The 27,388-nt window shown below is 29.6% G+C and overlaps 3 protein-coding genes and 1 long non-coding RNA gene across 4 annotated transcripts; 1 reads left to right on the top strand and 3 right to left on the bottom strand.

Annotated features, from left to right (window-relative positions):
* Positions 1-1,606: 1,606 nt before the first annotated feature.
* On the bottom strand, positions 1,607-3,629 carry LOC127744144 (uncharacterized). The gene is made up of 3 exons (XM_052256423.1): positions 2,718-3,629; positions 2,008-2,541; positions 1,607-1,759 (listed from the first exon to the last, which is right to left on the bottom strand). Exons 1-3 carry the CDS (start codon positions 3,588-3,590, stop codon positions 1,649-1,651), a joined length of 1,518 nt encoding a protein of 505 aa, XP_052112383.1. The 5' UTR covers positions 3,591-3,629; the 3' UTR covers positions 1,607-1,648.
* A 3,492-nt stretch (positions 3,630-7,121) lies between these two features.
* On the bottom strand, positions 7,122-11,919 carry LOC127744142 (uncharacterized). Its single transcript, XR_008005268.1, has 4 exons — positions 11,739-11,919; positions 10,666-10,723; positions 10,047-10,114; positions 7,122-7,484 (listed from the first exon to the last, which is right to left on the bottom strand). It is a non-coding gene; the product is annotated as an uncharacterized LOC127744142 (long non-coding RNA).
* A 7,271-nt stretch (positions 11,920-19,190) lies between these two features.
* LOC107461933 (B-box domain protein 30) lies at positions 19,191-19,583 on the top strand. The gene has a single exon (XM_016080490.1). It carries the CDS (start codon positions 19,191-19,193, stop codon positions 19,581-19,583), a length of 393 nt encoding a protein of 130 aa, XP_015935976.1.
* Positions 19,584-19,797: 214 nt separating this feature from the next.
* LOC107461934 (putative zinc finger protein CONSTANS-LIKE 11) lies at positions 19,798-22,716 on the bottom strand. Its single transcript, XM_052256387.1, has 4 exons — positions 22,156-22,716; positions 21,873-22,067; positions 21,508-21,794; positions 19,798-21,403 (listed from the first exon to the last, which is right to left on the bottom strand). The coding sequence occupies exons 1-4, from the start codon at positions 22,714-22,716 to the stop codon at positions 21,307-21,309; spliced, it is 1,140 nt and encodes a 379-aa protein (XP_052112347.1). The 3' UTR covers positions 19,798-21,306.
* Between the last annotated feature and the right edge of the window lie 4,672 nt (positions 22,717-27,388).

The following is a 27,388-nucleotide window of genomic DNA, read 5'->3' as shown; positions in this document are numbered from 1 at the left end:
TGTTCTCAAGTAATTCTAATACTACTAATAAATATGATATCCAATAACCAAACTAATTTATTAAGGTTTTAAAGGAAATAATTTTCATTAGTTATTTCATTTTCTACAATTATTAATGAGTCTCAAAGTCAAATTTCATAATTGTGGAATTATATTTGTCAAAGTCTATGTTTATTCACCGACAATTTACGTTACTATTTCAAAAATAAAATCAAAACTAATTTAAAGATATTAATTAAGAATAATTTATTCAAGTCAGAAGGTACAACCATGAATATTGTTTAGGAAAGTCTTTCAAAATTTCATTGATTATATATAAGTTTTAAATCTATTTAATAATATGTAATTCTTAGACTTTTTGTTCTTCTACAAATTTGTTATTTGTTCCGTATGAATGATTTATAGATATTTATGAATTTATTCGGACTCAATTCAGTCAATTGATTTATTCACAATTTAATTTACAATTATTCTAATAATGTGTTGGTTACAATTGAGCAGCAATGTTAACTTTAACTAATATGCTCTTTTTTTTATAAGCTAACTAATATGCTCTTGCAATGGACCCAAATAACTTTACTTCTATGATCCCATATTTAGTTAGTTATCCTAACAGTAGCTTAATATTAACTGTTTTTTTTTTAAATCAAATTTACTATATCCGTGAATAATGAAACAGAAAAAAGAGTAATATATAAATGTTCACAACGAATATGAGTACTTAAATATCTGTTCCATTGCCATTCTTTTTTTTTCCGTACAAATTAAAAAAGTGTTTCCTATCTTAATATATTGAGTAAGTGAAATGCACTCTTTTATTTCGTGAAAAATATAAAGAAAAGGAAACAAGTATTTAAGAAGTAATTTAGTTAGAGATTCAATAATTATTAACAAGGGCGATGCAAGGAACCTAACCCGATAATACAGATCTCTGTATACAAATAACTTACGAGTAATGCTAGGGAGCCAGCAATTTTTGTGATTGTTAGCCATCAATTAGCTATCAATGATGATTTGATGGTGAGAGATTGGTGTGAAATTTCATCCAATGGCTCACCTTCCTCTGCTGGTTACATGCTGGCCAAAATTCAATAAAACTGCTGGTCCCCTAGACTTTTCCATAACGTTAATTGAGCTGCTAATTATCATTTATTAGATTCAATCTCATTTCTTGTTTCAAAAAGTTCTTTTATTTTTTATTATTAAATGCAGGAATTGCTATGATGAACCCTGTGAGCCAACTCTTGCAAGCTGGACCTGAAAATGCCGAACCTATAAATAACTTGACAAACTTTTTACATTTAATTTTTGTCAACAATCTATACTTTCAATGTAAGAATATCTATGAATTATGTATTGAATTAATATATGTCCCTTTACAACAATCTCTTCCAATCCCATCATGTACACAGTACACTAGCAAGTAGCAAGGTTCTTCAAAAAAATTCCTTCTGCTAGAGTATATTAAAAGAGTTTAATTTTAATATACTAATAGTATAAAACGTTTTATATAGTCGTACAATCATATATTTATATTCATTATTTTTACTAATGTGACAGTTACGTAATTAAATACACGTGTAAAACTATTTTATACTGCATCAAAATTAAATTTATGTCAAAATAGGTTTAACTCTTTTGTGATCCATCAGTGCATATAAATCAATTCTTCATCTTTACACTCTCTGATTACAACTTCCATCATGTCACCTGTTGTGGAGCGCAATACATCACAACAGTGCCTCTTAGGACTCTGCAACTGCAACACAAAAAACAGAGGTTATTAGTTGTATAATGATGAGGTGAAAATTCATATGCAATTGTATTCATGTAAAAGTAGTAATTGAAAACTATTAAATAATAATTTAGACAAATATGTTAAGTTATCTAAAGATTCTTAATTATTATCTTCACACAAAAAAGTATTTTTATGTGGGCGTCTAGTAACAATAAAATAACATTATATAATTACAAAAGTAATGTCGTGTTTCTAGTATTTGAGATTACCTGTTTGATGCCAAGGTCTAGCTTATTTGTGACCACTTTGATCACTTCAAGTTTCTTAGTTGGCATGTCATGTGAGCAATTTTGAAAAGATTTCTTGTAATTGCTTATGATGAAGAAATCTTTACCATAAGAAACCTTATCTAGGTAGAAAACAGAGGGTCTTGTACATGGATCAGGGTGAACCTCTCTTGTGTTGAAAGTGTATATTCCTCCAACAACACTCCCTCCTTCCTTCCACTGCTTGAAAGTCTTTTGGACTCTCACTGCCTCTGGCAAGGGCAAGTTGTTATGGAAAACTTGGACAGCATATCCCCATGACACTGAAACTGTCCATGAAGATTCATTGTCATAGCAAACAGTTTGTTGTAGCACCCTTTGGGAATCAACCTTTACAGCTTCAAATAAGTGTTGAAGAGCTCCTTTTGCTGTCATGTTGGGAAATATTGAATCTATGGCTTCTGGATGGTGTAGGGACAACAAAGGAGTCATTGGATGAGCAGCCAATAGGCCAAAGATGTTTCCCCTTAGATCAACCTAATCCAATTTCATAATCACAATATATACCAAAAGAACATTACAAATAAATTACTCGAATACTTATTTATATGCATTGATTTTTAGTATACACCTAACATGATTGTTCTAAAATTTCTAAAACAAAAGTCACCCAAAGTAATCCAACATTTTTTCCCAAAGTAATAAATTGTTACCTGATGAAAACCAGGTTCATGTGTTAAGCCAACTCCAAGTTCTGTTATGCAAGAGTAGACCCTTGCATCACTTCCATATAGATGAGTATACCTTTCTATACAAGAATCAAAAACCTTGGCTAGCACTTTCGCCAGAGGAGCACTTATAGCAAAACCGCCACCACCAAAGGCCATTCCAAAACCAAAAACCTGGCACCCTTCATACATCTCAGTGTGTGCACCAACATAGTACCAAAGCCTATGATCATACTTTGACAGAATCTTCACAAGATTCTCCGGCAAGAACACCGTGTCGTCGTCACCAAACACATACCACCTCACATCAGAATGGTTCAATGCCACAATCTCTTTAACAACACGCGCCACACGGATCGCGGATCGGAGGCCTCCCCGCCGGTAAGTGTAGCGAAATTTCGAAGTGTCCTCAGAGACGCACAGAGGAGGAAGAAGAGGAGAAGAAGAAGAATTATTAGTATCATTGCTTGGAAGAGTATCCAAAAAAACACACCCTCTCATTCCGTTGTTGTGATTCCACCATAGCTTTGCGTAATCTTTTCTTCTAGGCCATGATTTTCCACTAGAGGCAATTCCAAACACAAGGTGATTGAGTGTTGTAGGGTCAGAAACATGATGTGATGAATGGTCAACGTTGACTATCTTTGTTGTGGCCAAGAGTAGCACTGAAACACAGAGGGTGATGGCACAAAATGTTGAGATGGTGGCTAAGATGAATTTGATCATAGGGTGGAGTCTGGTGAGGTTTTGAATTGGTGGCTTCTTCATGTTAATTAAGGTTGGAATTATGATGAAGTTGTTTGAATATATGCAGAGGAAGGAAACAAGAGGGATTATTTGTTTGAAGTATATATACATAGAAGCGCAAAAAAGTTGAAAATGTGAAAATAAACGTAAGCAATTAATAAAGAAGAGAGTATAGTAACATGGTAGCACAATGTGCGGCTTAAGAAAACTAGAGAACTTTGAGGGTTGGATCTAGTATTGTTAGTTCTTGATGCGTGTATTGTAAGATGGGTTCGGTAGAGTGCCACTTCTTAGTGGTGAACGGCCTTTGATTCAAGTCAACCAAAAATCCAGTAAATAAGGAAAAGTACAGGGTACCCACATATTATCCGCCAACTTCTGTCAACTCTTATTTATATTTGTGTTTCTTAGAAGTGTGTTCGTAGATGTGTCTAATAATTAATATATTTTAAATACATATATAAAGAGACACATCTAGAAAAATATATCTATAAAGACACTTCTATTAAACACAGTTATAAAAAAAACATTTTTATTAGACACATCCACGAACACACTTCTATAAAACACAATTATAAATAAGAGTTGGCAGAAGTTGACAGATATGCTGTTGGTAATGTAGCGGAACCGAGTAAATAATTATGGATTACATAAATATGTATTATGTTAAATTTCTTTAATTAATAAGCATTCTCTTTTTCTTTTTGATCCAAGTCTCAAAATGATTTCCTTTTCGAAAACCAATAAGAATATTTTTTTTCTGTTTTCTTTTTGTCTTAATTTTTTTTTCTTTTATTTTTATTTTTATTTTTATTATTTATTTATTTTTTTGTATACAGCGGGACCTGAAGCCCAAAGAAAGCAAGCTAAGAAAAATTATAGAGTTGGGATGAAGGACCTGAAACATCACAAGATAGCATACTCACAAGAGGAGCAGGAGAGGTGTTCCACACTTAGGTGTAGGCTTTCTGATCTAAGTTAAAATTAGCCAATCAATCTGCACAACCATTGTCATGAGAAATTCGGATATTCCAGTCCCTAATGATATACTCAGATGCGGAAGTATAAAACAGAATTAGAGTTAGAGTTTCCCCACTCTTTTTCCTTTTTTTTTTTGACCTTAATACAACACATCCATTCTACACGGGCTCATTTTTTTTTTGTTATTGGAGGCATGTATGTGATGTGCTGTCTTATGGAGTATAGTGGTGCTAGACTAATTTGTGAGAGCAATTTTTTTGACTTGTGCTATAGATAAGTTGGACCATACGAGTTATGTTTAAAAAAAAATATTATGGATAAATCAGATGATCCGATTTGTAGGAAGAAAAATTTTAAAATTTAAAAGAAGCAAATCGAACCCTCTGTGTTGTATGAAATTTTTTTTTAATAAAACAGAAATTAAATCGAATGGTTCGAATTGATTTTTTTTTGAAATCCAACCATTCGATTTGTTTGAAAACACTTGCATTGTCCGATTAGTAATTTTCTAATACCATACGCTTATAAAATATGCTGCTTCTCCGTATTGCTGTCAGGGTTACCTTCTCCATAATAAAATTAAAAACTGTTTTACGCGTGCTAGAAATGAGTTTTTTTTGTCTACCTTTTTTTCTCAATATTTTATTTAACTCTCAACCACAAACGGGTAACTCACACGGTACATAGTACTAGCAAACAATCAAAAACCATACAAATATTTTTTTAATCGACTTCTAGTGGCTAAGGCCAGATTTCAACCCAAATTCGGTTGTTCGAGAAATGTGCCCCTCAATAATTTCTTTTTCTTATGGTTCTCTATTTTTGTTCTTATTCCTCTCTTACTAAATAGTAAAATCGAGAAAGAGAAGGTTGCTGAATTTTCGGCCCGCAACTTTCTTAGTCACAGTCCAAAATTTATAAACAGAGCTGGCAATACTAAGGACCTATTTGTTTTTAATTTTTAATTTATAAAAAATAATAGTATTAATATTTGATATAATTTTTAAAATTAAATTATAATTTTCTAAAAAGTTATTTAGAAGCTTATAGAAAAATTAAAAAAAAAATAACTTTTCTCATAAGGCTACTACTTTTTATCACATTTCTATAAAATAGAAACTTTTATAACTAAAAATCCAAATACAAAATAACTTATTTATAAACTACTTTTAATATAATTATTTATTGTTTAAACTATTTTTTCAAAAGAAGTTTAATTAAATTGTTTACCCAAATTATGCCTAAATCTACTTGTGAATATATAATCTGATCCGATCTATTCGAGTAGAATTGACCATTTGATTTTCAGCAAATCTGATTGAGAGTGGAGCGGGTTAATCTATAGATATAGTTAGGTGTGAATTTAAGTCTAATCCAACCCAACCAACCTATACTCCTAATATATTATACTATATAATTAAAAATTATTATACATATATAACGAAGTTGATGAAATTAAATCTATATCTTTTCACTTTTGTAATTTTAACATGGATTTTATTATAATTTTGTTGCTTTTAATTTTAATATAGGCTTAATGTTGTATTTTCTATTTTATTAGTATGTTTATGGACTATAGAATGGTTAAATATTATGTTTGATTGAAAAAAATTTCAACTCCGGATAGACTTATATTTTAGAGAAAATTTAAACTAAGAGATAGAATTAGGATAGTAGACCCTACCCTATTTTACCCACGCCAACTTACTTGTGAATTATTGCTGGATTTTGATCTTTTAAATTTTGAATTTTATTTTAAAGGATAGTGTGATCTTTCACGATTTATTTTATAGGTGGGATCAAGAAAAAATATAAAAAAAATCATTTAAAAATGAGAGATCACACTTTAACCTCTAAAATTAAAATTCAAAATTTAAAATATCCAAATTCATTATTGCTAGCATAATACACACATGGAAATAGGGTGCAAATCTCACATAAACCCACCTGATTATTAATGAATAATATTATACATCTAAGTCTTTATTAATTAAATCTAATCAAATTAGTTTAATATAACAAAAATCAATTATGACTAATATTATTCTAAATCTTATTATTTAATTTAGTTAAACTTAGTTTATAAAAAAATTTAAATGTGTAACATTACTTTTTCAAAAATTAATATGAACTAGGGTTTGGATCCGGCTGATAATATTCATATTGAATTAACTAGAAGTCCATAAAAGAGTTTAAAATTCAAAACTTTATAAGTGTGTTAGCATAGTTTAAAATTTAAAACTGTGTTAGCTTCTTTTACATTTGTACATATATATAATTAGTCATTCTTTTCTATTTTCAATTGAATAAAAAATATACAAGTTATCTTTATATATTGTTTATTTTTATTACGTACTCTCTCAATTTTACTGTGGTATCATCTTTAAAGAAGATACATAAACTATATTTTTTATAAAAAATTATTATACTTTTTTTACTGATAAAAATAATTTTGTTCTTGCTATTAATTTAATATTTTCTCATCTCATTAAATATTTTTTTATCTTAGCCAATAAATTATAATTTAAATAGTATAATCTCTCCATATTCATCTAAAAAATTTGTGATTTGAGTCTTCGATAATATATATATAGAAAAAGTATGAAGAGCTAATAGAATATTTATACAATATAGACAATGAATGTTTATATCTTAATCGTGTTGACAGCAACTACAAACATACCAGTTGAAGACTTTTTTTTTAAGATTCAAATAGTAATGAACTTCCATTAACCTCGTCAACGCCCGCAAAGACTAAAAAACGCTAAGAAAATTCGGCTTCATTCCATCGTACTAAGTCAATGCTACAGCCGACGCCACTGCCACCTGGCTGATTTGGCTTTTTGTCTTCCGTGGCATTATCTGAGTTAATCTTGTGGTATTCCGTTGCTGCTTTCTCCTCCACTGCCTCTTTCACGACTGCCGCATCTTTCACTGCCATGGCTTACGTGGCTCCTGTCATCGATGGCACCGCCATCCGAGAGTTAATCTTGCAGTACTCCGCCACGGCCTGCTCCTTCCAGCCTTCAAATAAGAATTAATATATAAATTCTCTTTAAATACTTTCTCAATTTATTAAAATGAGAATATAATGTTACTATATCTCCATTTTAATGACAAATTACTCTTTTGTTCACAAATAATTAATTTGTTATTTATATAATAGAATATTTAAACTTAAACAAAAGATTGGTTTAGGAACTTGTTCATGAGATATTTAATTATTATGCAAATATAAACAAAAGATTTTGTTATTAAAATATAAAAAATATAATGATATAAGCTCTGTAAATTAAAAAAAAGAAATATTTAACGAAGATGTTGAATTAATATGCAATAATCACTTAATCAATTTATATTCTAACAAAAGACTATTTTTTTCCCTTTTAATAGTAGTTGTCCAAACATAACATTAAAATTTAATAACACAATTTTTTTCCAAAATCATTACTAAATAGAGATAATAATCAAAATAATTTTCTTAATTTTTATCTTTACTATGACCAAATTAGCCCCTTAAGAGTTAAGAGAACACCAAATTTTAATTATTTTTATTATTATCTCTATTTAGGAATGATTAGGTAAGGGATCAATATGATTATTGTTTTATTTTGTTATTTCTAAGTCACAACTCTTGTATTTTGTTGAGAAATCTCATTATAAATTCATTGCATTGTTAGATTGAACACTAAGGTAGATCGAAAAATATTGAAAACTTATCATATTTAATGATCCCACGTCAAAATATATATAAAAAATAAAAAGGAGTTCCCAATTTAGAAAAAAAAAGTAAACTCATCCTTAGTCTTAGTCGACCTTTTCTAAACTAAGTAACTTGCTTAATATAGAATCCATCTTATAGTACTAAATTAAGAAAATCTATCGTGACTATAAATAATAGAGGAATGAAATTTTATAACCTTAATATCTTTGATTTCCTAGTATAGAAATATGATGAAATCACTCCAACACTTGAAGTGTCAATGCTTGCATAAGATTAGCTTTATGAGTTTGCTCCACGTGATTTGCTCCGATCCATTATTATTATTATTATTTGGAATCCAATCATGATTCTAATTAATATTTTCGTTAGTAATTTATGATTCTGTAGATGAATAATATTATTTTTGTTTGTGAAAATTGTTATTCATCATTGATGGTTTGAATTGAATGTAATGTAAAAGTTCTGTATTAAAAAAAATATTTTTCTGTATTTGAATGTAATACGAAGATATTTAGATGTATTTTTTAAAAAATCAAAACTCTTCTTTTTCCTCCTCCTCATCTTCGCTGCTTCTTCTTTCTTTTTTCTATCATCATCTTCTTTTTTTTCTCTTATTAATCTTTTTTGGTCTTGTTTTATCTTCTCAAATTTTTTCTTGCTTTACTTTTTTAACAAGAATAAAAACAAAAAAATCAAACAAACTAAGAAGAAGAAACACGTAATGGTACAAAATTACTTGGAAAAGAATGAACTTACATTCGTTCAACTAAAAGAAAAATAAAAAAATAAGAAAAAATGCAGCATTAGAGGAAACACTTTTCTGTATTTGCAGTAAATTTGGGTGTAACACGAAAATATTTGGGTGTAACACAAAGATATTTGGGTGTATTTTTTTAGAACTTTTGGTGTATGTGTACTGATAAGTTCTGCATAATTCAAAACTCTTTCGCTTCTTTCTTCTCATCTTCTGCTGCTACTTCTTCTTCATCTTCTTATTTCATATTTTCATAATTCTTCTTAGTTAGAAAAAATTAAACAAAAAAGAAAAAATATATAATATTGCAAAATCAATAGAAAGAGAATGACGAAAAAAATGCAGCAGCAACAACAGTAATATAAAAATGACGATGAAAATGAAACACGCGAAGAAAAAGGAGGAGAAACGCAAAGAAGAAGGAGAAAAAGAAGGAAGAAGAGGAGGAGGAACGCGAAACGCGCTATGAAAACCGTTGAATAACATGCGCATTTACATTTGTAGAGTGAACATTTTTTTTATTGAGTTTGACTTAATTTGTATGACTTGTAAACCAAACTGACTTGTGTAGTACTTCTAACTTACAAAATAACAAAACATCTCGTCAACACGTTCACAAATAATTAATTAATTTGTTATTTATATAATCAAATATTTAAACTTAAACAAAAGAGTGGTTTAGGAACTTTTTCATGAGATATTTGGTTTTTATGCAAATATAAACAAAAGATTTTGTTATCAAAATTTAAAAAATATAATGATGTGAGCTCTAAATTAAAAAAAGGTTTAATTATTCTGCAGGTGCCTATAATTTCACCAAATTTTTAATTAGGTTTTTATACTTTTTTTTTTCAATTGGGTCCTTATACATTTTTTTTTCAATTTAGTCTTTGTTAACGCACTACTAGAAAATGGCTTAATAAAAACAGATTTACAGACAAATTTAATTTATATTACAGACAGATTTTTGGGATAGATTGGTGAAGTTTCTTTAGAACAAGGGTATTTGGAATAGATTAAACTTATCAGCAATAGTCATAGTCTAAGACCTGTCAAAAAATTTAAAATAAAGGGTCTAAGAAGCGAAAACTAGATAAAATTAATATACCTGTCCAAATGAAGATTAACTTCTATCAGAGACTCCGCAATACAACACTAGTGGCCTGCTCAAGATAACTGATAACAAACAAATGAATAAAAAAATAAAAGAAAAAGAAAAAAATTGAAAACTGAAAACTGAAAAATGCATATCCAAAATGGTTTGATCAAGATACTAAAAAAACTGAAAACTCAAACTGCTTATATATTTCCAATTAAACAATAGATTAAATTCCACTAAATCATAAATTTAAATACTATAGTTATAATTTTTATGACCAAAGAAATTAAATCACTAGACACAAAGTGCCTATAATACTCTACACATTATTAAAATGGACAATGCTCACAACGTACAATACGTGATCTTGATTAATCTGCAATACTGAAAAATATGGGAAGGATATGACAATAATAATAACAAAAAAAAACTGTGAATGGATAGAAGTTACAGAAATTGGGTTTAGTGAGAAATAGTTATTACCCAAAAAGAAAAGGTTCTAACTTTGCAACACAAATAACAAATGATCCAATAACAACAGCAGCCACAGACTGAGCAGCATAACCAATCAACTAAGAAAATTTTATATATATATAAAAAAAGTAACATATTTGAGAAGCTTCCGTACCTTGGATTCAGCTCCAACCCAGCTCAGAAAAACTCCAGGTCCTGTTTGTTCAAGGGACCTTCACAGAAAACCACTGTGTAGTTAAAAGAGCAAGTATGTTTTCTTATTAGAAAGCACATAACAAGATCGAAGAATGTTTCCGTTTAAAACTAAATATATCTAAAAGAGCAAGTATGTTTTCTTATTAGAAAGCACATAACAAGATCGAAGAATGTTTCCGTTTAAAACTAAATATATCTGGTTTGTCTTATTAAAATAAGATAGAAGAATGTTTCCGTTTAATAATGAGAAAAATAAACTATTTTTATGAAGACAAACATTAATAGATTATTTTCTAGAGAATATTACAATTCTTAATTTCTTAGAAGTGCATTATCATTTTCCATGTTTCTTAGAAATATTTCATTAATAGTATTAAATAACAAATATATTTAAACTAGAAAAAGTAATAGAGCACAAGAAAAATAAGCATTGAGTCTGAGCCTGAGGGATGAAGGGTCCCACTCCCACACAGCAAATACTAAGTGCAGCTATATCCTCCTCAAAAGTTTGCAACTGGCAACTGCAGCTTCTTCCCATTTTCATTTCCACCCAACTTTCAAAACCAATGCGCACTCACAAACTCTCATCACAGCCACAACACGGATCAACTTTTCTCACTCACACTCTCGCATTATAATCAAACAATAAGGGCAGAAATAGATCAATAATTTTTTTATGTTTAAGACATCCATGATCCATAAACAGCAACTTTAACAATGTATAATGAATTCTTATCAGATTCAGCAAAATATATAATAAATTGACCAAAACACCATTCTGAGACTTTTCATCAAACAACTTACATGCATCATTTGAAATGCTTTGATTAAATAAAAAATTCATCACAGCAACCAAATAAATCACAAAATCAAAAGCAAACCCTAGCTTAATCCCAAATCGGAAATGAAATCAAGCAGCAATTAAACTAACCAGAAGAAAATATAGTCACCATCGATGTTGGGTTTGAAGAGAAGAAAAAGTCACTGAAGGAGGATTAAAATTTATACTCATAAAAGTAGAGTTAGGTTTACCGAGAATGATGAATGACAACGACGAGAGTGATGGAAGTCCCAAAGGTATTGATGATGGAAGAATGCGGTGGATGACTGTGGTTATGGAACAGTGGTGATAGAAGAATGTGGCGCTGAGGAGCAAGATTTGGAGTCTGAAGCTGCTTGTGAAACAACGGTGAATGGAGTCTGAAGCTGCTTGTGAAACTGTGGAGCTCGAGGGTATAGAAGTAGTGTTTAGGTTTAAGTCAATATTACCGACGGAAATTTTTAAATTACAGACGGATTTTTTCGTCTGTAATAATTTAACAAAACGCACCGTTTTTGTCCATTTAATTACAGATGGAAAATCCGTCTGTAACCATTTCCCACGAAAAAATTAATTTTTTCGACAGAATTATCGACGGATTTTTTTCCGTCTGTAATTTATGCTAATTCATTTTTTTTATTTTCCGACAAAAAATTCCTCTGAAATTCCGTCTATATTTCCGTAGGATAAAATCCGTCGGAAATATCCGTCTGTAATAACTAGTTTTCTAGTAGTGACGTTAAACGTTAAAAGAATGTTAGTGAATTGTGAAATTACTTGTATATTCCTAGGGACCTAATTGAAAAGAAAAAAAAGTATAGAGACCTAATTGAAAATTTAGAGAAATTATAAATATTCAATGAAAGATATTCCTATAATTCCTATTGAATAATTCTATGACATAAAAAATATTTCTATAATCCCTTTTATTTTATCACTATCATTTTTTCTTATTTATATACAAATTGTACCAAAAATACCGTCTTTTTATTTTTTTTTACTTTCAAAATACCTTATCTTAAGAATATAAAAAAAGGATAAAATGAAACAGAAAAATAGTAGTAATAAGTATAATATAAAATTCAATTTTCATCACTCAATTATTTATTATGACCAACATAATGAAAGAACTTACATATGGCATATGGTAACAAGCATCATTGATAGAATAATAACTAAAATTGTTTACAAAAATTGAGTTCTATATAATTCCTCAAACAAGAGAACCAATTTGGCTGACAAAAACTAAAAAACAAGTATATTGAAAAAATGAATTTTTCTTATGATAACAAGAACCATCAGAAAGAAATTTCTAAAGGCTGCTTGCTCTAGCATAAACAGATATTCCATCTCCCTTAGATATGATCTTTGCATTGCAACTGATGCCAAGTGACGCACAGGCCGTCGAACACCAAAAGTGAGCAGAAAATACAATGCATCCTCACACCGTCTTTGCCACAACAAAATATTTTCCTAGAAGATATGATAAATTGTAACATCAGAAAACACACTAAGATTTTTAATGAAAACCCAAATCAACAACAATAAATAATTGAAATAAATAGCACCAAATCTTAATTATAAGCCAATTCTCAAAAGGTATGTTTTTCATTCCAATTTTAAAAGTAGTTGGTCCATTGAATAGACAGAAAATCCACATTGCAATGCTGTAAAAGTTCCACCAAGTGCCGGCTGCACATGAACATAAAGCCTTGCACTTTGCAAGTCTCCATGTTTGAGAAAGTCCTTTCTAGGAACAAAATGTCTGTACAAAAACCCTTGGTCCATTCAATCTGCAACAACTTAATTTCAGCTTGTATATACGAAATGATCTGGATGCACACAGCTAACGATGTTCACAGTAAAATTAAATCATATGTCAATTCCCCAATTAACAAAATCTTTGTATATAAATATTTCATTAGTATCATCTAAAATTAGCTAGGCAAATAGTAATATTTCATTAGTAATACCATATGATGCATCACATGTAAGCAAATATGGTAAAAGCAATATGATAACCTTGCAGGACAGAACTAAATATCGAATTACAACTCTAAAGCACCACAAAGAAAATAAATAAATATTCCAATTCTTAGGTTCTTATCGAATTGACTTGAAGCACCTTAAGAATGAATCCTACTCAACATAAAACTCAATATGTGAGCAGATGACCAAAATTTACTGCTAAACATATTAAGCTTCATCTCGCATGAACAATATTGAAGAATTACCCTTTTATTTTTTGCACCTTATATTCAATTAGAATTTACATCCAAATGGTTACTACTATAGAACCCACCTCCACTAAGCAAAGCATCCAATACCTAGCCATCCAAGATGCTTGTGATAAGACAAGTATGTTTGCATATAATGTTAGTTTGTAGGTCATTTATTGAAGGAGTTTGACATAATTGAAGGCCTAGATATAAAACCAAACCAGAGATTATACCTCGGCAGTGATAATCTAATTGAAGATGTTCAAGGTATTAAAATTACTACTACATCTCCCTTTGGAATGGTGAAATTGCAAGCAGTGAGAGAGTTTATTAGGTCTAACAAGGTGAAATTTTTTTAGCTTTATCCCGATTGACCCCATTCTCAAAATGTTATCATTTTTTCAAACTATTAATTAACTCGAATTTTAATTTCTCAGGCTTGCATTCACAGTCCGAATTCCAAAATGAAAGCTTAGAATTAAAATTAAAAAAAATAAAACAAAAGTATCTGTCCAATGCATGTTTTTATCAGCAAGTATGAAGCTTTTTTTTTTGTGGGGGGATACATGCTAAGACCTCCAAATTACAGATTAATGGTCCAGCAACATCAAAAAACAACTTAGTATTATTAATAACAAATCTAAGAAAATTTCCAAAATAAAAAATGTATATAGATTCTGAATAAGAAAAAATAAGGTTATTTTGCCCCTACCTAAGTTCAAGATGCAGAACTTCTTCAGAAACTGTTTGCTTAATTGCGGCCCTGCTGAATCAGGCTTCGAGTCCATTAACTCGCAGCAGCAATTTGAAAATTTTGCGGATCTGTGGCTGGCAGTGTGCGCATCGATGAGTTTGGAGCAAGAAGGAGAGAGAAAGCTAACGTTGATTGCAACGCTGTGTGGGTCTTGTGGAGAGTTTGGAATGCTGAAATATTTGAAGGAGAAAGAACCACAATTCAAGTGATTTTTGTTACCGCATCGAAACTCCAAGATTTGTTGCTAACACTTCCAACCTTGATTCATCTTTGTTCCGTCGACTGTTGCTGGTAGTGGATGAATGGCCTTTTTCTAGTAGCGACGAGCATGGGAGGGACGCCGAGCAGAGGAGATGCCGCAATAGGGACCTTACGGTGGATCCAGCGGGAGCTCAAGAAGTTAGGGCTACTGGCTTAGGACGGGATGAGTGTGGGACAAAATAATAAGAGGGTTTTTGGAAATTTTCAAAATATGATGGTATCTTTGATTAGTTTTTTTTTAAATATGAGAATATTCATTTTTTTAACAGAATATTCTGTTATTTTAAACGTTTTTGTCACAGTAGGGACTAAATTGAAAAAAATTATATGGTATAGGAACTCAATTGAAAAGAAAAAAAGTATAGGAATTTAATTGAAAATTTGGTAAAACTATAGAGACCTGCAGAATAATTAAACCTTAAAAAAATGATTATTTGACTAAGATGTTGAATTAATATGCAATAATCACGTAATCAATTTATATTCTAATAAAAGACTAATTTTTTTTCCTTTTAATAGTAGTTGTCCAAATATAATATTAAAATTTAATAACAATATTTTTTTAATTATTACTAAATAGAGATAATAATTAAAATAATTTTCACGATTTTTATCTTTATTATGACCAAGTTAGCCCCTTAACAGTTAAGAGAACACTAAATTTTAATAATTTTTATTATTATTATCTCTATTTAGTAATTATTAAGTAAGAGATCAACATGATTATTATCTCTATTCATAATTTATTTTTATTTTATTGTTTCTAAGTTACAACTCTTGTAGTTTATTGAAAAATCTTATTATAAGTTCATTGCATTGTTAGGTTAAATTTATGATATACAGATATTGACACGGATATAGAACACGGTACGATACAGAACATACACGTGAATTTAAAATTTTTATAATTAATATTAAAATATAAATTAAATTTTTTATATCTTTTTTAATTATATAAAATATTTAAAATATTTTTTATTTTAATAATTAATAATATATACTATTTCTAAACTCATTTTAAAAATATATGTTTAGAATAAGGTTGGACACGCGCTGATACGTGTCTAGCAATTAAGTGTGTCCGAAAAAGAATTTTTTTTTATTAAAACATGATTTGGACACAAATGTATCAGACAAGTATTAATAGATGTCGTGTCTAAAATTTGTCCAACAGATATAATAAATCAGAAAAGTATCCGTATTCCATAAGATTGAACACTAAAATCCATGGATCGAAAAATATTGAAAATTTATAATATTTAATGATCCCGTGTCAAAATATAAAAAATAAAAAGAGTTTCCCATTTAGAAAAAAAACAAGTAAACTCATCCTTAGTCTTAGTCGACATTTTCTAAACTAAGTAACTAACTTGCTTAATATAGAATCCATCTTATAGTACAAAATTAAGAAAATCTAACGTGAGTATAAATAATAGAGGAATGAAATTTTATAACCTTAATATCTTTGATTTCCTAGTATAGAAATATGATGAAATCACTCCAACACTTAAAGTGTCAATGCTTGCATAAGATTAGCTTTATGAGTTTGCTCCACGTGATTTGCTCCCATCCATTATTATTATTATTATTTGGAATCCAATCATGATTCTAATTAATATTTTCGTTAGTAATTTATGTTATTATCTTCACTATTACTCTAATGCGTTTCTCTATGCATGACCACGTATTATTGCTACTTTGCGAGTGACGTGATTCTAAAGAAATTAATGTCTCCTTTGATTTGATTTGCTTTTGTTATTTGTGACGAATAACCATCATCACTAATATATACAAGGTTCCCCTTAAACCAAATGTAACTCAACTAGAAAAAAAAAGGCAAAAACAGGTGAATAGAAAATAAATACAATAATTATTATTATTCGAACATATTCTTGCTATTAGTTGGAAATTTAATAGGAGGAATATCCCCATACAATGAAAGAAACACCCAAAATTCATACCATCATACATTTTATTTCTCTGTGTCGCAAATCAATATAAATTAAATTAACTTATATGACTAATTTTCATCCACTCTAATTTTTATGACTTTATATATTGCCAAAGATAATACAAGACAAAGCAATTTTGATAAACTCTTTTGTTCAACTTCTTATATATACTTATTTATTTGATATCCATATAATTAGATTTTACTGGAATTTTTATTGAAACTTCTCCTAATAATAAGATGATTCTTTGAATTAGGTTCGATTCATCTCATCTTCCAACTTCAATACATTGAATAATACTATATTTTCCAAAGGTATACGCAATATAAGAGAATCACGTACGAGATCATTATTCTTCCAAGATTAGACGACTTAATGCATTATTTAATTTGAAACTTCAAAGCTAGGAAGTTTGGTATATAGAATTATATATATGGGTTGCACCATATACATCTCTCTTTCTCTCTTCTATATATTAAAGAAAAACGAAAGAGTTTAGTTAAATTTGATATTGCATATACTAAAATAATCTTTACAATATAATAGTAAAATGAAGCCAAGTTTGCATCTTTATATTTACCAAAATATATTCTCATCTTTATTATAACTCATTATATTATCCTTCTTTCTGTGTGTACGCAGTAACATATTTTTATTAATAATATCAATAATCTCATCATTAGCAACTAAGCTAAGCGCGCGCACACACACACACACATATATATATACACTCTTTGTATTTGCTAGATGCATTATTCCAACTATATAAATAATAAATTATCATTTTGGTATTTTAAAAAAAAATAATTTTCAACATAATTTTCCTCCAAATATTAGAATAATATTCTAACTTTTATTTTTATTAACAATTTATTACCCGTCTAACAAATTGTACTAAAATGATGCATTTCTTTAGACTAAGTAAATTCTAAATTTATTCTATACTTTTCCATATATATATCAAAAGAAGTTTCATTCAAATTAAAACAACATACATTTAATTTCCTTACCTTTTTCAGAGTGGCGTGAAATATTTGCAATGTGGATTCTGCTTTAACATTTTCGGTGGCCATTTAGTACGTTCCATTATACATATGTTTATGTCATCTGTTTTTTTATGCTTCAATCATCAATTGCACTAATTCACAAGTTTTCAATTACCTCATAATAATGAAAATCTTTCCCATTACCTCAACTGTGCCAAATCATAAACAATTTTCCCTTCATTTAATTTTCTCAGTCCAATAATTTAAACATGATTGCTTCCCATCCAATCTGATAGCCTCTTTTGTGGTTGTCTGTTGTGCCAATTCAACGGTTACAATTCATAACAAAATTCCTCCTCCATCATCACCAAACTCGATCAATTTATTAATAATACTTACTCATAGAAAAAAAATATCATATAATATGCTAATAATTTTAATTTATTCAAACATTCAATTATGTCTTGTTAGTTAACCCAATGATTATACATATGGTACATCATATCCATAAAGTGCATGCATTATGCATCATTTTAGGCGATCCAAATCCGAAATGAATTGGTTTGCACTCTCCCACGTCCATTAGCTTCCTGTTTCTTTGGAATCATCACTAACACTTATTAGTATTTATAAAATGTTTTCAATTGATATAATTTAAGAATTATTTGACAAATTAAAACTCTTAATTAAATTTGTTATTATTGATATGGCAGATAATGGGGTGATGCACCTGAAGTTTGAACCATACATGTGGAGTCATAATAATGTATCATCCTCAAGAACATTTTTGTGGACAAGGACATGTTCTCCTCCAATGCCTCACAAAAAGACACTTCATAGGATTTTTTTATTGAGAAAGAAAAAACAATGGCACAAAACTACACAAAAAAGAAGTTCTGAAATCTCAAACAATGCCAAGTAGCACACAATCAATCAATCAAAATAATAATAATGTTTTTCCAATTCAAGTGGCATTACGTGGTGCAATTGAATCAAATGGAACCCCTTTGATGGGTCACTAGTTTTTAAAAGGTGCTTTCTACACCATACAATAAACCTTTCTACTTTAGGAACCTCATTTTATTTTTCAATCCTAACCACTCAACAAACACAAATTATGGCTCATAACAACCCTTGAAGCATCTTATAAGAACTTTAAAGCTTAATCATGTGTTCATCAATTTTCCTACTTTGTCAAAACTATATAGGATTCACATATTTTCTCCCTTATATCTTAAATGACCAAATTGACCCTCTTGGCTTCATAGGAATAAGACAAATGTGGGGCAATTTTTTTTTGTTATATTAAAAAAAAGGTGATTACGTGAGGCAGTGGCATCCTTGTCCTTGTCCTAAAGAATATGTCCAAAGAACATGTATGTGATTCAAACTGAATATAAAGGCTTGTTCTCAATATATTCCAATATACACAAATTTATTAAAAAAAATCATATTACAAAGGTTATTATAGTTACCATATAGTTTTCTCAACATGTGCAAAGGTCCACAAGGAAAAGGGCATGCCTCAACAAGAGGAATAGCTTCTTCTTCTTCTACATGTTGTTGTGAGTTATGTGGATTAAGGGCTTCATTGTATTGCCATGCTGATGATGCATATCTATGTAGAAAATGTGACAGCTGGGTTCATGAAGCAAATTTCTTGGCCCTTAGACACATTAGATGCTTTCTCTGCAACACATGCAGCAATCTCACAAGAAGATGTGTTATTGGTGCTTCATCAGAGGTTATTCTTCCTGTTAATGTAAGTTGGGCCAATGGAAATCTTCCTAACAACAGCACCAACACAACAACAACATGTTCAAGAATAATGCATGATAACAATGATGATGGTGATGATGATATTGCTCTTTCCTTGTCTCTTTGATTTAATTCTCCATCTTTTTCTTTTCTATTTTAGAGATGATTTTCTGTGTTGGGGATGATTTAATTTGTATCCTCAGGTTCTTAGATAGAGAGAGTTTAGTGGACAGCATATAATATAAATTAATCATAATGTATCAGGTATATTTATAGGTTGGTGTATTAGTTGAATATATATCATGATGACACAGAATAAGAAAGGTGTTAATGATGTGAAATGTTAATTTAGATCTCTTTAACTTCTTGTAGATTTCAATATACCAAATCAATGTGAACTGGTTTTTATGATATGGATTCTTGCTTCAGTTGCTTGTATCATGAATTATATGTTCAAAAAAACTACCAAGTTTAATTTCTATACAGAGTTACATGAATGATCAAGTCATAATTATATATTAGTTAAACAATTAAAGATTCATCAGCAACCAATTATTAGAAGGCAACATGAAAACATCACTTTCTTTCCTAGCTGATCAGATTCTTCCAATGATTCTTCCTTTGATTCATTGCATCAGAGTCTTAGGATGAGAACTAAAATTGGCATGAGAACTAAAATACTATTCAAAATAGCATGGGATGTTCATTTTTTTAAACATTTTTTTTCCAATCTTTAAATTCAACACTATCCTGATGATATTATCTGAATGTTCTCTTTTTTTAAGGAGTTAATCTTAATCAAGATGAATTTATGCTATAAAATTGTTATGGCTTTTTAACTTAATGTCTAACAACTTAGAAGCTTATGATATGATGAGTCATTTTTCCTAATTTATGGTTGAGGTCCAAAACAGATTTATGCAGTGCTGGTACTAAAACCTGTATTTGTCAAAACAAGCAAATAATCATTAATATCTCCAATTTCATTGGAAAAAAGAAGTGACAAAAACAAAACTCTTTGATGGCATTCAAACAATGTTTGAATCATTGTTGAAAGAATAATTACCAATCCTTAAGAAAATATGAAGAAGTACAAAGCATGATGATGATTATTGAGGCAACAGAGAGGATTTCAAAGTTGCTGCTGCTGAAACTGGCTTCCAAAAAATGTTTCAATCTACAGTTGACAATGTTTAGTGTCTGATCAAAACAGAATCAAGATTTTCCAAAATCTGGTGCTTACTTTCCAAGGAAGAACATATAGGCCTGCTAATACTAGATGAAAATACAAATGTCAAAAGAGAAGACAGAAGATTATTTTTGAAAAACATTTACCTTCAAATGAATATTTAAAGAAGGGAAAACATATGCTATCTTCAACTCTAATGCTTATGCAACAAAAGAGGCTTCCTTATTTATTTGAAAACAAAAAGAAGAAAAGATTGTTTGATATATAGAGGTACTTATCTTACCTTCTTTGCTTGTTTGTGATGCAATTCGAATCTGTTCACTTCAAACCTCATGCTCCTCTATGTTCCATGCCTGTACCTCTTAACATTTATTACATATAAAAGAAAATGGAATATCATGGTATGTATGCAACTCCTTTTTTTCCAAATTTCCAAGTGCACACTTGCCTTTGATTGCGAAACCTGTTAAAAAGTTCTAACAGGATTTGAACAATTATCTTGTTGCATTAAATAATTTGTTCCATTGAGAACTCAGAACGAAAACAATCTATGCACAATGTTTATGGACTACTTTGCAAAACAGAACCACATCTTGCATGAAAAAATAGTGATTGCACATTGGATGCTTATTCAGGTTTATTCTGCAGCAGAGGGTCATAATCATATTCTTCTTCCTGTCTTAACAAATCTACCTTTCACTCGTTTTCTTGCCTCGGCCCTCGCTTTCTTAGATGCATATCTTATTTGTTTGCCAAACCTACACAGATGAGATCAGCAAATTGCATAGTTAAGAGAATAATAATCAATTAATCATCACATTTTAACCATTATGTATCAGTGTAAAGAGTTAAAGGTACACACATTTGGGTTTTCTTTTTCTCATTGTATCTCATTTTAGCTTTGGCCCTTCTCTCTGGGCATTGTATCTCATTGGACAACTCACAAGCTAGATCAGTAGCACTACTGTCTCCAGCAATGTTGGATAATTCCATCGATATGCTGGAATGAACTTGATCCTGAGGGAATCCAAGTTTCATGTCTCTGTTGTAAATAGGACTCACAAGAGCACAATTCACATTACTGTGGAAGGTCGGCATCATGCTCGGAGATTGAAAGGTTACAAAATCTTGTTGGACTGATGATGATGCCTAAAATTAAACAATCTCATTTGTGACAATTAAGTTTGCATATCAATGAGGAGTTTAAGAAACAATAGTTGAATGGACTAGTGAGATTACCTCAATGGAATCCGCAGAAGGACATTTAGATTCTGTCACTGATATGTTATTATCCATTAATACACAGTCTAATTCATCAGCATTTTCAAAGTTTAACTGAATAACACCATCCACAGTTAGACCTTCACATAAACCATTTCCTTCATCGATTCCAAGATAGTTGAAATTAGAACATCCCTGCAGCTATTAAGTTCCATAAGTATTGTTAGTGGTACTAATCAAAGCATGCAAAGAAGATTACAAATTCTCAATCAAAATTAATGATATCTACCTTTGGCTGGTTTGATTCTAGAGGGGGAAAAAGTGCTTGATCTTTGTAGAATTGCATGGTATCTTGATTTGATGGAATCATGGGAGACAGATCCGTCCAAGGCTCGAATTTGAAGCACGGTTGTATCTCATTCAACTTGTCACTCACCAAATCAAATAAACCATCATCATTATCAGGTTTTTCCACACACAGTGTACTAATTGGTTGCAAACCACCACCACATGAGGAGTTAGCATCAAACACAAAGGACCAAAGCCTAGACAAGTCCTCAAAAGAGGGACAACCGGTATAGAACTTCAACAGCAGGCGGCCGTGTCCCCTCAATAAGCACTCATTCTGCTTCCATTCGCAGGCTTCACACACACACATGTTATGATCTACACAACAAACAACAGCTGCATGGCAATAGCAGAGATCACAGAGAAGAGAGCGCGCGTGCCGGCTTGACAGGGGATTGGAAGAGTGCACAGATGCATCACAGTTAAGGCATAGGCGCGCAGAATCTGACTTGCAATACACCACAGCTCTTACAACCCCACAAAATTCACATAGGGGTTCCATGATCATCCTATAACTATAATGTAACTCGTTCATTCATACTAGACTAAACTAAACTAAACTAAAACTAACAAAGCTTTATAATAGAGGCAATTCAGCTTTTGTTTAATCTAATCCTCCAACTTGAGAACCATGCAGCACCTAATCCTTTACCGTTTCAATGAAATCATCCAACGAGATTAAAGCATCATTTCAAAAATAACATAGCACCAATTTTTTTTTTCTTTTGTAAAACAAAATTAAGCCAAACCTGCGGAACAAAATTCAACATGCATCATCATCATCATCATCGTCAATATATCTCTTATACGAACATTTTGGTAACTAGCACGAGCAAAATGTGTTAAAAGATTGTAGTGTTGAGGGTGCTAGCTAGTATAGTAGTAAGCTTGGTTGAGTTTGGCATGAACATAGTAGTAACGGAAAAAAACAAAGGTTGTTATTTATTAACGGTTTTCATAGGTTTGCTATAATTGATGTGTCTCATGTGGCAAAACATGAGCTTCAAGAATTGTTGGCATCTCTGATTAGGATGAGTTTGAGGCTGAAAACTCATGCATCTTATTTTGGTGTAATTATAATAGCCGTTTTACTAGGATATTAAACAAAAAGGTGAAATTAAAGATTTAATATTGGCCAGAAGTTTGTGAAAAGAGGTGATATCAGATTTTTAAATTGGATTTAGGATACACTTGGGGTTATTACTTGGCAGTAACAGATTTTATTTTGTGTTTTGTGGGGATAGATTTTAATTTTGTTGTTCTTGAGCTTGATGATTATGTGTCACATTTTGTTGTTCAATATTTATTTGCTGAAAATAATTTGAAATTGTGAAATTATTTGGTATATATTTGTGGATTGTGGGTACTCAATGTATGATTATTTTATATGTTAAAAGTTATAAAACAGACCTATATATTATGTAATAGAAAAAGTATATGAGAGAAAACGTAGTTATGTCAACTCTAATTTCCAAAAGATACGTACGTAAACAATTGGTCATCATCATGTCATGCATATTATCATATGCATCTTGTTTTAATTTTGTCAAAATTGAGGGGTGGGTGTCAATTAGCATAGCCTTCCTTGGGAAATTCGTAGAGGTCCCTGAAAAGTGAAATATTGCCTCGATTCCTCTTGGTTTTTGCGGCAAAGTAATGTACAAAATTGTGCATGGCCTTTTTTGTAGGACGAATTATTCTCGTAATTCCTTGTTAGGCATTTTAATGCCATCATTCTTCCAAAGTTTGGGGTAAGATTTAAATTTGAGATTTTTATGTGAGATAAATAAATTATGTTATTTGAGATATATTTTTTTATTTTAATATATATATTTTTTAAATTAAAAATAAAATTCAAATTCAAAATTTTTATGTAAGAATGAAAAGAATATCCCATTTGAATTAGAATTAATTGACTATTTTAATGTGATCTTTAATTCTTTAGGTTATGTGTTATATATTCTTAAACAATCATCTTAAATGTATCTAAAAGATTAATCATTAATTAATTTGTTATTACATATAAAAATATATATTTGATATTAAAAAATATTATACTACTGTAAAAAAAAATTTATTATTCGTATGAGACAAATTAGCTTATGAGATCGCACCAAAGACAGGTTGAGAGAGTGAGCACTACGAGAAGTGAAGCCAGAGTGAGAATATGTTGAGAGAGTTATAAGCCTATCAAATTTATTTAACTACTCTTTTATTTTAACCCATGACAACAATAAAAAAATCAGTTCAACTAAGTATTCTTTAAAAGTTATACAATATTCAGCCTTTTATTACAATAATTTTAAAAAACAAAATAAATATATCTAAAAATTTTAAATAGATTTAGTGTCTTTTTAAAATTAAATGCATATTCAAAATACAAACTAAATAAAACTGAAATTTAAAATTAAAATTACAATTTTAAATATCTGTTTCAAATTTAATATATTTAATTATTAATATATTATAACCTGCACACCCCCCACGCCTCCTCAATTGATGGACTCCTCCCCGTCCCTGGTCTCTTCCCTCGCGCCACGCACAACCGCCCCCTTCTCCCGCGCCTCCCCTGTCTCCTCTCTCACATCGCAATCCTTCTGTCTCTGGTAATTCTGCTTACAAAATTCTAAAAAATTTTTGGTTGAATTCATTCGTGAGTCTTTTTTCGCTTAATAAAAATTTTTATTTTTTTAAATTTATGATTTTGGATGTGTTTCAAACATGTTTTGTATATAAGTCAATAATTTTAGATGTGTAATAAATGAAAAATAATCAATATTTACAAACATACATTTTAATAATTTTAAAAGCATTAATGTTCAAATAAGTAACGATAAAATTCAACAAATAATAAAAAAATGAGAAATATTAGATGAATTTTATCGAATAAGATATAAAAAAAATTAATTTTATATTTAATGTTTAAATTTAAATTTTTGATTTATGATTTTGGATGTGTTTTAGAAATATTTTTTGTATCACTTAATAATTTTAGATGTGTTACAATTGAAAACAAAATTGAATTTTTACAAACAAGCATTTTAATACTTTTAAAAGCATTAATATTAAAATAAGTAACGAAAAAATCTAACTATTAAAAAAAGAGAAATATTAGATGAGTTTTTCTCGAATAAGATATAAAAAATTAATTTTATTTTTAATGCTTAAATTTAAATTTTAGATTTATAATTTTGGATGTGTTTTAAAAATATTTTATGTATAATTTAATAATTTTATATGTGTTACAATTGAAAAAAATAATTTTTACGAACATACATTTTAATAATTTTAAAAGCGTTAATATTTAAATAAGCAATGAAAAAATTCAAAAAAAAATAAAAGAAAGAAAGAAAGAAAGAAAAAAGTAAAGAAGAAGAAAAGAATATTGATATATACACTGATCATTTATTGTTTAATTCAAATGTTGATATAATCTTATTAAAATTTTATTTGACAATAATGATGAATGAGTTTTGAGTTAGTATGTAAGTCACTCGAAATAGAAACAAAATAGCACGACTCATCTAATAATAGAAGAAAAAAAAGTACACGAGAGAGGGGAGGGGGACGTGCAAATAAATAAAAAACTAATAAAATAACTATTTTATGAAGTAGTTAGGAAGTTAGAGAAATTTTAGTATTTGAAATTTAAATTAATTTTAATTACCAACATGTTTAACTACAAATTAGGAATGTCTTTTAACTAAAATTTATTTAAATAATATTATTTAAATTTAAAGGCTGAATAAAGGCTGAATTTTAAAGGACACGTAGCATTTTCCTAAAACAATCTTGTGGTTTATAAATTTAGCCGAACAGAATATATAAATTCTATTCTAATTTTAGTTTTTATTATCTTATCTTACTTTTATGTTATTTTCTTATCATATCTTATCTTTATTTTTATCTTTGATAAGACAATATTTTATATATATTTAGTTTTATCTTCACAATTTAATGAATTAATAATTAATAAATTTTTTTCATTTTTTCTTTTATTTTCCTATTTTTCATAACAAAATGTTCTTTATTTTTGCGCACTCTTAGGATTTCTTTAGATTCACAATTTCATATTGATAATCGTGTATTACCAAATACCAATGGACCAATTTGATATGGGTGATTACTACATAGGCAAGGAAAATGAAAAAATCTACGTCAGTCATAATGAGGAGAACGGGACGAAGAGGAGGATGATGATTATACTTTTAAAAATTATTAACACTGTCATTATGTTTTTTTCGTTGAAAAGTCAAATTTAAAATTGGGCAATAAGATTATCATGCCTCCTTCAGCACTTCATAAACTTTTGTATGCTAGAGTGAAATAGCCTATGTTATTTGAAATGAGACATTTTTCTAATGAAAATTTTTTTCATTGTAGAGTCTTAACATTCACTGCTAAAGAGGAAAAAAATTTTGTATCGAATTGAATGATGAAAAAATATACAACTGGAAGATGGAGATTTTATGCTTCTGAAAAACACGACACTTAAAAAGGAACATACCTAAGCTACAGCCTCACACAAAGGATTTCATTGATTTTTCAAATATAAAAACAATGCTGGAGATTAATCTGAGGAGTTTTTCAATGTGTTACAACTGGTGACATAATAATGATTTCATACAATAACAAAAAATACTAACTAAGCCATCTCATACTATCAGTCTCATTGAAATAGACTGTGAAATTGATTTTGGACCAGCTCTTGATTATAAAGAAGTCAAGAAACAGTTGCCATCTACTTCGTTCGTTTGACAGGAAACAATAGTAAGAAGCAGATGACACTGACATTTTAACAAAGATTAGAGAGTTTATACCATTCTTTGGTTCTGCAAGGCGTTTAGATGATAAGTCATCCACACCATCAGATAAACAAGCTTCTTCTTCCTCTTGTATGGCAAAACACCAAGGTAACAAATGAATACAAAAGTTCTTATTCCAAGTCTTCGTCGAATAATATTTCATCTACAACTTTTGGGAATCTTTTTTTAGGTCAAGATCACATAAGGCCTCTCAAAAATTTACTAATCAAGAGTTATACCACAAGGTAAAAACAACCCAGAAACCACAAGAACTAAAATTCCAAGCTTTCAGAGGAAAAAAAGTATTCACTAAGAAGTTGATCCTCTTATTAGGCCTTTTTTCTTTGTTTTTTGAGTTTAATTTTAATT

The sequence above is a fragment of the Arachis duranensis genome, unplaced genomic scaffold, assembly GCF_000817695.3.
Source record: "Arachis duranensis cultivar V14167 unplaced genomic scaffold, aradu.V14167.gnm2.J7QH unplaced_Scaffold_232525, whole genome shotgun sequence".
Taxonomy (NCBI): domain Eukaryota; kingdom Viridiplantae; phylum Streptophyta; class Magnoliopsida; order Fabales; family Fabaceae; genus Arachis; species Arachis duranensis.
This window is presented reverse-complemented; position numbering and strand designations above follow the sequence as displayed.

Excerpts from the sequence above, each read along its gene's own strand:
- LOC127744144 (XM_052256423.1), bottom strand. The coding sequence starts at position 3,590 with ATGTATATATACTTCAAACAAATAATCCCTCTTGTTTCCTTCCTCTGC. Across the intron at positions 2,542-2,717 it reads ATGAACCTGGTTTTCATCAG|GTTGATCTAAGGGGAAACAT; the intron begins GTAACAATTTAT and ends AAATTGGATTAG. Across the intron at positions 1,760-2,007 it reads TAGACCTTGGCATCAAACAG|TTGCAGAGTCCTAAGAGGCA; the intron begins GTAATCTCAAAT and ends TTTGTGTTGCAG.
- LOC107461933 (XM_016080490.1), top strand. The coding sequence starts at position 19,191 with ATGTGCAAAGGTCCACAAGGAAAAGGGCATGCCTCAACAAGAGGAATA.
- LOC107461934 (XM_052256387.1), bottom strand. The coding sequence starts at position 22,716 with ATGGAACCCCTATGTGAATTTTGTGGGGTTGTAAGAGCTGTGGTGTAT. Across the intron at positions 21,795-21,872 it reads CCATTGAGGTAATCTCACTA|GCATCATCATCAGTCCAACA; the intron begins GTCCATTCAACT and ends GTTTAATTTTAG. Across the intron at positions 21,404-21,507 it reads GAGAAAAAGAAAACCCAAAT|GTTTGGCAAACAAATAAGAT; the intron begins GTGTGTACCTTT and ends TCATCTGTGTAG.